Source organism: Arachis hypogaea, chromosome 4 (assembly GCF_003086295.3).
Source record: "Arachis hypogaea cultivar Tifrunner chromosome 4, arahy.Tifrunner.gnm2.J5K5, whole genome shotgun sequence".
NCBI classification, from domain to species: Eukaryota; Viridiplantae; Streptophyta; class Magnoliopsida; order Fabales; family Fabaceae; genus Arachis; species Arachis hypogaea.
Window position 1 is genome coordinate 6407700 of NC_092039.1, and position 10522 is coordinate 6418221.

At 30.6% G+C, this 10522-nt stretch overlaps 1 protein-coding gene and 1 long non-coding RNA gene across 2 annotated transcripts; both read left to right on the top strand.

The window, feature by feature from the left end:
• Positions 1-3418: 3418 nt before the first annotated feature.
• LOC112796024 (CASP-like protein 2B1) lies at positions 3419-6376 on the top strand. Its single transcript, XM_025838269.3, has 3 exons — positions 3419-4215; positions 4324-4456; positions 5834-6376. Exons 1-3 carry the CDS (start codon positions 3992-3994, stop codon positions 6080-6082), a joined length of 606 nt encoding a protein of 201 aa, XP_025694054.1. The 5' UTR covers positions 3419-3991; the 3' UTR covers positions 6083-6376.
• Positions 6377-7885: 1509 nt separating this feature from the next.
• On the top strand, positions 7886-9299 carry LOC140184384 (uncharacterized). Its single transcript, XR_011880885.1, has 2 exons — positions 7886-8335; positions 8611-9299. It is a non-coding gene; the product is annotated as an uncharacterized lncRNA (long non-coding RNA).
• Positions 9300-10522: the final 1223 nt, after the last annotated feature.

Below are 10522 nucleotides of genomic sequence, written 5' to 3' on the forward strand. Positions count from 1 at the left end.
TTAAAATAAACCCTACCTATCTTAATATAGAGATGAACAATAGAAAAGAAAAGAAAAAGTTTGTAAACGTTTTTTTTTTTTTTTTTTGCAATGATGCAGAGGAGAATGCAGCCTTTTATTTTACCTACCAAATATTATCACTTAGTTGGTTTTTCTTTTTACCTGAGCAGATACAGGGTTCAAGGCTTCAACCATTAAACCTATCATAATTTTCATTTATTAATTTGTAGGGGTCCCAATGCAGCAATGTGGGTTTTCCTATTTTTACTTGGGTTGGGCCCTAATGGGACACACGGAAAGTTTCAAACTTTGTAGTCTTCTACTTCCAAAAACACAAAGGCCCTTTGCCTATGATATACGGAAATATCCCAGTTTATTTTCCAAAAAAATAAATAAATTAGAGAAAAAATACAATTAGTTCGTTAGTCACTGCAAGATAAAATAAATAAATAAATAAATAAAAAAGAAAAAAGAAAAACGAAAAAGGAAAAACTGATCTCAGCGCATGGATGACCAAAGGCAGAGATGTCATCACTTATCATTTATTAGAAGCCCTTTAAATGGTATTCATACCTACACTATGAAGGAAAAACATCGCATGTTTTCCAACCATGTTTTTATTTACGTTCCAGTTCCATTAATAATTCAAAATTTTTTTAGTTAGAATATAGTATCAAGTTTAGTAAAAAAAATTTTGAAAAGGTATTTATACTTTTAAAAAATATAAATATTTCACTGTGGTTGATAAATAAAAAATCATATATTTATATTTGTAACTTCACTTGAAAAATATTTTTCTAAATTAACTCATATTTATTAAAATAAAAAAGTTTCATGTAACTCTACGTATTAATAAATATTTATATTTATTCTTTATTATAAGACCTAATAACCCAAAGATTTGATGTGACTTAGGTGCACTAATAAATTGATTAGAAAATTTTCAAATAATCTAAAAATACTAGTGTTCTAGTCCTTTTAATCATTAATATTAATTATATATATGTCTTATGATTGAAACTGACAGTTAAAACTGTTGAAACGCTAATATTGAATAGATTATGAAGGAAAACGAATGGAGAGAAAGAGACATTTTGATTTGAATGTGTACCTAACATAGCAGGTAGAAGGAAACCTTCCTATCTCTTTGGACCCAACATGAACACGCGTAGCAATCTATTGTGAACCTGTTTGGTATGTTACGTTGAACAAAGTAGTTGGCATATAGTGGGAGTGGGACACAATCATTTTGGATTATCTTTCATTGGACATTGCTAATGCAATCCATTATATCCATCCATTTTTCTATTTGAGACTATAGTCACATTCTCACAAACCCTTTTGGTTTGATGCGATTTGTGGACAATTATAAACCCCTACTACTTCATGCATATGCCCCCACAAAGTAGATACAATAGACGACCTTCATATGAAATCAACTTTTTTTTTCGTTTGCACCAGGATATCCATTAGGCTGGAAATTCAATGACTAATTCTTCGGATACTGCAAAAGCACACAAAATGAGCGACCCTCCCAAGCAAACAAACTTCATTCCCATCTTCATGTGAAATCAACTTTAATCGTGCTCAAGTTTCCAACAACCATGTTTCTCCATTGGCCCAACCAAAACAAACTCATCTCTATTATGAATATTCATCTTAGATCAAGCTAGAAAGGTGATAAAATGAAAAACTAAAGTTTAATCATCCTTTAATTAAAATTACCAATTTGACTAATTTCTAATCCCTCATTTTTCTTTCCTACCAAAATTTTCAACCGGGAGATGCTTCCATAAAGACGTGTAAAAACGTCTTTTTGTAAAGACGTTTACGTGTCGCATTATTATTAGACATATTAATAAACTGGTTATTTTTAAATTTCTTAACAAATTAGAATAAAACCGATTTTTTTATAATAATAACAATAAATTCAATTTCTTTTTGGGGATTTAATTGTATTTTTAAATTTTTAGGGATTCAAATGCCAACAAAACAAAAAGTCAGAAATATATTTATCTTTTTATCAAAAAATTTAAAGATATTCGATTTAGATTGTGTAATTTGATCGGATTAAACCGGATCTAATAATTATAATGCAGACAATTGAGTTTATTATTGCTATAATAAACCGATTTTGTTCTAGTTTATTAAAAAATAAATTATTAACTGATTTAATAAAGATGTCTAATAATAAAATGACACATATAAACATCTTAAAATAAAAAAGACATTTTTAGTGTTTTTATTAAGTGGTCTCCTTTTCAACTCCTATTGATTTTTTTATAAATTATTTATTAAACTAAGTTAACCAAAATATAAAGATGTCATTTCGAATATGACTCTAAAACTTTAGTCTCTAATTATATATTGCATCAACAAAAAATAAATAAACGTACTCTCACTATATATATATGATTAAACTTAACAATATTTATATTGAGTGAAACATGAAATTTAAAATTTAAAGCGTAGAGTTTAGGTTTTAGAATTTAGAATTTAAATTTAAAATATAAAAGTTAAAATTTAAGATAATTGTTTAAGGTTTCAAAATTTGGAGCATAATTGAGAATTTGAACATCAAAATCAACTTAAATTTGTTTTATTTTATTTATTAAGATTTTTGTTTATTTATCATAATGGTGCCTGATCCAACATTATATATAATATAATACATATACTATAATAGTATTGCTGCTTAATGGAGGCCCAAAAATCCTATATATTTGTATCCAACCATGCTACCTATACAGAAACAATCAGTTATGTTTATTACTTGACCAAAAAAAAAAAATCAGTATGTGTATTAAAATATAAAATATATATTAAAAATATGATAAGCAATACATATATTTATATACAAATAATATTATGTAATTAAGTTTTTTCAATTTATATCAATCAATTTTTTTAAAGTTATTTTGTTTATTTTAATTTTAAATTTTAAATAATAAATTTTTAACCCTAAATTATAAATTATAAATATAAATACCAAAGTTGACTAATATTAGTTAACTAAAAAATATATAATTTTTTTTATATAAATACATGATGATTTATCTAGTAGATAATATTTTTTATGCATAGAAAATATTTTTATTTGCAAAACTAATAATTTTGATGACCTAGAAATAATACAAGAGTTCAACTGACATATTCACTAAGACACATTAAAGATATTATTAGTAAAGTTTTTAATAAATGTACATTAAAAATTAAATTTTTTATTTTTTTAAAGATTTAATTAATATGTATCCCAAAAAAAAGTTAATATTATTATTAATGGAAGATTTTAACTTTTTATTTTAATAAATACACAATAATTACATTAAAAACTTAACTTTGCATATTTTTCTATAATAAATTTTTTATTAATAATTTTAATTTATAGTCTTAAGATATATGTTAGCTAATTTTTTTTATACCAATTTTGTTATTCTTAGCTAAGCCCATAATGCAAATTGTTTTGGATAACCCATCTCTATTTCCCAAGCTCCAAAAGAAATGGTAAAAACCTAAAAACAAGGCAAGTTGTATTGTTTTGCCTTGTACTAATTGGTATGGTCTATAAATTGTTACCACTTACCACACCACACTGTCCCTTCAATGATCAGAGATATTTTTTCTTGGGACATGAAAAATGTTACTTCTTTCTAGACACCATAAACATAAAGGAGCACTAAAAACCACATTTTCTTCCTTCTTTCTTTCTTTTCATTTACCATTCCCTTAAATGCAAAACCAGACCCTATTTAATGACCCCTTATGTGTGTGAATATGAAGTGCCTTTGTCATTTGTACCAGTTCACTGTTCTCAGTCCTCACACCCTCAAACTTTGACCACTTGGCACAATCTAAGCTCCACACACCATTAGTACTATCTTACAAAAACTTAAATGCATAATTGAAACCTGTGTCTATTTAAGTGGTGAAGAATTTAGTGGTTGGTGTTCATCTCCATTGTTTTCTTTTGCATTGTTAGTGTATAGAGAAAATGAGTTATTTGGGTGTAGGTGTTAGTCCTGGAACAGTTCCAGTGTACCATAGCACAAACCTGAAATTGTTGGATAAGAGGATCAAGATAGCTGAGTTGGTGTTAAGGTTTATGATTCTTGGTCTTGGAGTTGTTGCAGTTGTTCTTATTGGAACTGATTCACAAGTGAAGGTGTTTTTCTCCTTTGAGAAGGAAGCTAAATTCACTGATGTTAAGGCTTTGGTGTAAGTATCTATTTATCTCTATGTTCTATGTTAATTTCTAGCAATAAAAGTGTTGCATGTTTTGTTGTCCTAATTCATTAGTTTTTGATGGATTAAAAAACTCTGCAGATTCTTGGTAGTTGCTAATGGTTTGGCTGCTGGATACTCTTTGATTCAAGGACTGCGTTGTGTTGTGAGTTTGGTTAGGGGAAGTGTTCTCTTCAACAAGCCCTTAGCTTGGGCCATTTTTTCTGCTGATCAGGTACCCTTTTATATTTAAAAGATCACATCCTACTTTGTTTTTTTGTTGTCTTAAAACACAAGATTATCAAGATTCTTGCATCAACATCTTGCTTTTTCCTCAAGCATTTTGTTGCCATGTTGATTAATATCACTTATTTTTTTTTATAAATTCATGCAAAGACATAATAAAAAGTAATTTGTCATTATGTCCATAGTGATATAACATAAGTGACAATATATATTTTTTTTGTTTTATAATTTTAAGTTTTCTAGGTTCCACAAGTTTAGGTAAACTTTCAAGTTTGATAGGCTTAATTTAAAAAAGAAGTTTTATTTGTTTGTTCTGCACACCAACTTGGTGTATGAATTATGAAATGAGGTGGTGAACCCATGTGAAATTAATTAGGCAAAACTGTCATAGGACATAGTGTGAATTATTTGATTGACTTTTCTTATTGACTTCCAATACAAGAAATATGATCTGATTTAATATGCTATGGAGACTCAAAGAAAGTAGGGTCAGTTTGGAAAATATCATAGACAGAGACTCAAAGAAGTTTGTTTTAATCTTTACAAATAAAAAAATTATTAATTTGAAAGGAGTTAGTATAACATATCAGAAAAATACATAGTGAGATGTAAGAGGTAATGATGACCCACAAAATTGAGGTGTTTCAATATCAATCATGAAATATTAATGTATGGCCCATTGAGGGACCACTTTGGTTTTAGGTACCATATATCATAACATAAGATATACTTAACCTCAAGGTTTGGTATGTCACAAATGCCTTCTGATTGTTTAGATTTTTAATATGTGGTTGGGAATTTCCAAAGCAATTACATTTCATGGGTATGGTAGATGTGCCCTGCCCCACAACTTGTATAGACTTTTATTGTACAAATATTTTTCTCTCTTCTAAATACATCATTCCCAATTCCCAAAGAATAGGTCCCCATACAGTGTCACCAATTATAAGAAATTTACCATCTCAATTATTTTTACACACATTTAATAGATAAAAAAGTGAATGAATAAATATGTTTACACTTTGATAAAATTGTGAAAGAATAGGGAAAGCAAAGAAAAGAACTTTTATTAATTGTTGATTGATTGAATTGTATTATAGTGTTGTTGTAAACTATGAGGATAAAACTAAATATATATAGAGCATTGTCTTATAAAAGATAAAAGCAAATAAAGATAAGATAAAGATAAGATAATATAAGATAATAAAGACTAAAATTGTAATTGAATTTATGTATTCTGTTGGATTAAATTTCTAGGTCACGAGACTTCTTTATTGTTATCATGGACTAAGGTGAAAGAGTAGTTTAATATACTTTACACACATTGATATGACTAGAAATTAATATATTTTGGGTATGTATGCAGATAATGGCATATGTAACAGTTTCAGCAGTGGCGGGTGCAGGGCAATCAGCAGTGTTTGCAAAGGAGGGGCAGCAAGAACTGCAATGGATGAAAGTATGCAACATGTATGAGAAATTCTGCAACCAAGTGGGAGAAGGAGTGGCTAGTGCTGTTGTAGCTTGCATCAGCATGGTGCTCCTCTCTTGCATTTCTTCTTTCACTCTCTTCCGTTTGTATGGTCCTAACAAAACCAAATCTGCTGCTTGGTAATAATAATGCATCACTTTGCAACTAAGAAGTAACCTAGCTAGCTACCTCTCTTTTGGACCATTACAACAGTTATTTATGTAATTTAGGAAAGAAAATTGTTTTTCTTTTTCTTTTGTGTACACCTCTTTGTATATTTTTCATTTTTTGGTATAATATCAAAAGATTAAAAATGTACAAAAGAGATGTACACAATCGTAGTGCATGTAACATTCTTCTTTTTGTGTATATGTATGGATCTAGTTGTGGTGAATGATGTTGTTATTTGATAATATGAAAGGATATTTTACTGGTCAAGGGCTTAATTATTTATGCCATTTAAGTTGAAGGTTGTTGACTTCTTTGTTATGTGCGTGGAAGGTTAATAATCAAGAGACATGATTGATGATTCTGAATTAGAATATATGCGATAGATGCTAGTTTAAGTAATTATGATATTTTGTTCTAAAATATCAATGGAGCATATATGTCTATGATCAATATATAGCTACTAAAAGTTCTTATTTGCTTTCTACTTTTTTTTTCATCACTTTTATTATTTTGCCAGATTATTAATAAATTAAAGGTCTTTTAGAGAAAAAAAAAATTCTTAATCAAAGGAAAGAAGAAAAGTAAGAAAACCAAATTTTGTGGTGAATGTTATTAATGTGCACAATTTGTAAATGATATGGCATATAATTTGTGGGTATCTAAATCCGGATGAGTTAGCGAATGATGCTGGCACACAAGGTCTTGTTTCAAATTTTCTGTCTGATTTCAAATTTTCAACGAAGTTTTATGCAAGAAAATTAGTCTTACGATGAAAAAAATAAGAATGAATAAAAAATAGAAAAATACTCACATGATTAGGGATAGCAAAACTCACTGAGATGTGGGGGTTTCGGACTGCTCTGAATGAGGATCCGATTGTGGAGAATTTTTTCTGTGGGGATGGGAACGGGGGACAAAATTTCCCCGAGGCAGATGCGGGGATCCCCGCCCTATCCCCGTTAATTCCTAAAGTTTATAAATTTACTGAATTGTCCTTAATAGTTTATTTTTCATTTATGTTTTTTAGTCATTTCACACACATATATATAGAATCCCAAAACTCCTAATCCTCATTTGTATAACTCTTCTTCAATTTAGAAAATGTCTAACAGTGTCCATACTCCATCCAACATCTCTGCAGCCACCCTCTCGCCGCTCTCCCTTCTCACCGCATCGTCATACCTCACCGTGCCATGATCCTCACCGCATCGTGCTCTCTATTTGCACGGTGTTCCTTTCTGTAACTTTGTTGTCATGTCCATTCTCCTCTCTGTTGTCACGTCTCCTACCTTGTCCACTTCTCTATCCTGTGGCTTGCCGTTGCATTCCCATTGCGTCATTTGGAAAGAAGTCACCATCTTATTATTTAGACTCTTTGTATAAAATCTTGTTATTTTTTTATGGGAATGAGGTCCCCGCTGAAAATGGGGCCCTGTAGAGAATGGAGATGCGGAACAATATTCCCCACGGCGGAGAACGGAGACGGAGACGGGAAGTAAATCTGGGGTGAGGATGGGGAGCAGGAAGCATCCCCCGCCCCCACCCTGGCCCTGTCCATTGACATCCCTACACATGATGACATTTTCATATAAAGATGATATTGTGAATTTTTAGATGATTAATTAAACTCATTTAATAGTCTATAATATTATTTTTATGTGAAAATATCATTAAAGTGTCCATCTAAAAAATGTAGTTATCAAATTCTGTTTGATTCAGGTGGTTTGACCAAAAATCTGCTCACCTGGTTATTTGGCCAGGCCAAAGCCACTCGTTGGACCGCTCATGTTTCAGACCCGGATCGGATCATGTTTAATTTTTTTTTTTGGGATAAAAATGGAAACGACGTCGTCCCAAGCCAATCCACCCCAAATGCCCTAATTCTGAAGTGCAGTGATCACCCACGACCAAGCCTCAACGTGTCTCTCTTTCGCGCCACTCTCTCCCTCAAGCTCTCTCACCTCTCTCACGCCATTCTTGTCTCCGGTGTCTCACTTCTCTCTCGGTCTGGCAGTCACCGTTTCAGACTCAAACTCGTCGCGCTGTGCCCTCACCGTCTCAAGCTCAGTCGCCGCTGTTCTGCGCTCGCTTCGACGGCGGAAGAATCAGACGGAACTAGCATCTGGTCCCTCGGGTGGTGGTCGTTGTCGTCTTATTGCTTCCGCCGTCAATTTAGTTGGTCAGCTTCCTTCCTTCGCCGTCAGTTGGTCCGTGGCAGGTGCTGAGGTGAGCTTCCGTCGGCCCTGTTATTTCTTTTTCAATTTTAATTGCTGTATATCATCACTACACCTTGAATTTGTTGCTGGAATAATGATTTAGTTAATTTTTTGTTGTTGCTGTAAATCATATTTGTAGGTAAAGTTTTTGTTGGTGAAAATTATCATAGTTGATTTGTTGTTGAAAATTATCAATGAGCTGAATTTGTTGCTGAATATATTGCTCAGTAAATTTTTGCGTTGCTGGAAAACATGTTGAATTGATGATGCATTTTATTGTAACAGATGAGTATTGTTCCGTGCGTATGAGGCCGAGGTATAGTGACTCCTTCTGCCTGCTGCTGTGCTCAGGTGGAAGAGGTATACGTCGGCTGGGTTGGAACACCACGGCGGGAGCACATGCAAAAAGGACTCCGACGCTCAAGTAAGAATATAGGTTATAAGAAAATGAGAGAAATAAATCAGAGTAAATTCTGTGACCTGCCTTGCCCCGAGGTTACTAATTTGTTTATATAGGCGTTTGGGAACTCGTTCAGTTGGAGTTTATTTAGGGATTATTCGTGTTGACCGAGGTTATGCTGATGCCGTTGGTGTAGTCAGTTGTGATTCTGAGTTATGCACTTATCGTCGGTTTTGGCGGTGTTTGTTATTAGATGAGATTTGCTTTGCTGGCCGAGGTTTGTGTGTGGAGATATAGTCGGTTGACCGAGTTCTTAGGCTACGTATCAAGTATGATAGAATACCTATCTTTTATTGCTTTTAAATTGTTGCTCTAAGTTGAATTTGTTGCTGAATTTGTCCCTGCATTCCCCTCTTCTATCTTTTTCAATTTTTCCTTTTCCCTTGTCCCTGTCAATTTGTTGTTGTAAATCATTACTGAACCATCTTTTGTTGCTGTATTGAGTCAAATTTATCGCTGTATTGAGTTGAATTATTGCTGTATTGAGCTAAATTTATTGTTGCTGTTGAGTTTAGTTTGTTGCTGTAAATCATCTTTTGAACTATATTTTTTGTTGCTGAAAATCATCGGTGAGTTGAATTTGTTGTTGAAAATCGTCACCAAGATGAATTTATTACTGTAAGAATAGATAGTTTCTGTGGAGAGACTCATAGTCTTAGTCTTAGCCTTTAATTGTAATAATAAGAGTTGATTTAATATTGAGTATTGACAATTACATAGGCAATATTGGTTATGTTTTGCTTTTTTTTATTTAAATTGAGAAAGTATTTTATATTAGTGACTAGTTTATTATATATGTTTATATAGTTAGTTACCTGAGTTGATACTTGATTATTATTAATATGTTTGTAAAGACATGTATTTTAACTTTTGATTTTATTTTTTTTATAATTTTATATTTTTATTTAATTATGACTGAGTCAACCGAGTGAATCAGTGACTCACCGGTTGAATCAGTGATTCGGTGATCTAGTCGTATGACCGGGTTAATTATCAGTTCGATTTTGATAACCAATGGTAAAAAATTTATAAGATAAGAGACCCATTAATTTGACACTTTAAAGTTTTGAATTGGATGTGGTATCTTCTCATCTTATGTTCTCTTATTTGATTTTTTTCAAAGTCTTTTCGGTGGTCGAGATAATTTCATTTGTACAATTTCTATTTTATATTTTTTATTTTATAAAAAAATATTTATTTCTCTTATTTTTTATCAATTATTTTAACACTAAAAATAAAAATAAAAGCAGTTAAAGAATTATACAAATATATAATATTATTCTTATTTGGGATTAGGATTCTATTTCATGAATTAAGTTAGAGAAGTTTTTTAGAAAAATAACTTAATTCAAAAGTAAAATTTGATCTTAAATAATTACATAATGTTTTTTTTTCTTTTTTCTCTTTTCACCAAGAATAATTAAATGTAAAATCACAATTAGGAGTTTTAATTCGTCCTCGTAATACTTAAAAAAAAATTTGATTATATATAAAAAAATTTTCAAAATAAAAAAGATAATTAAAAAATAAATTAGAACTCCTAATTAATAATTATTGTTGTCCAATATTTTGGATCTTACTAATACATGTCTTAAAGATATATTTTAATAATATAATAAAAATATTTTATTAAAAATTACTAATTTTTTATTTTTTATATATTAAATACATAAAAAATTTAAATTTTTTTCGAGTTTATTTATATTCAAAACTCTTAATCATTTTTCTTAAACAGAT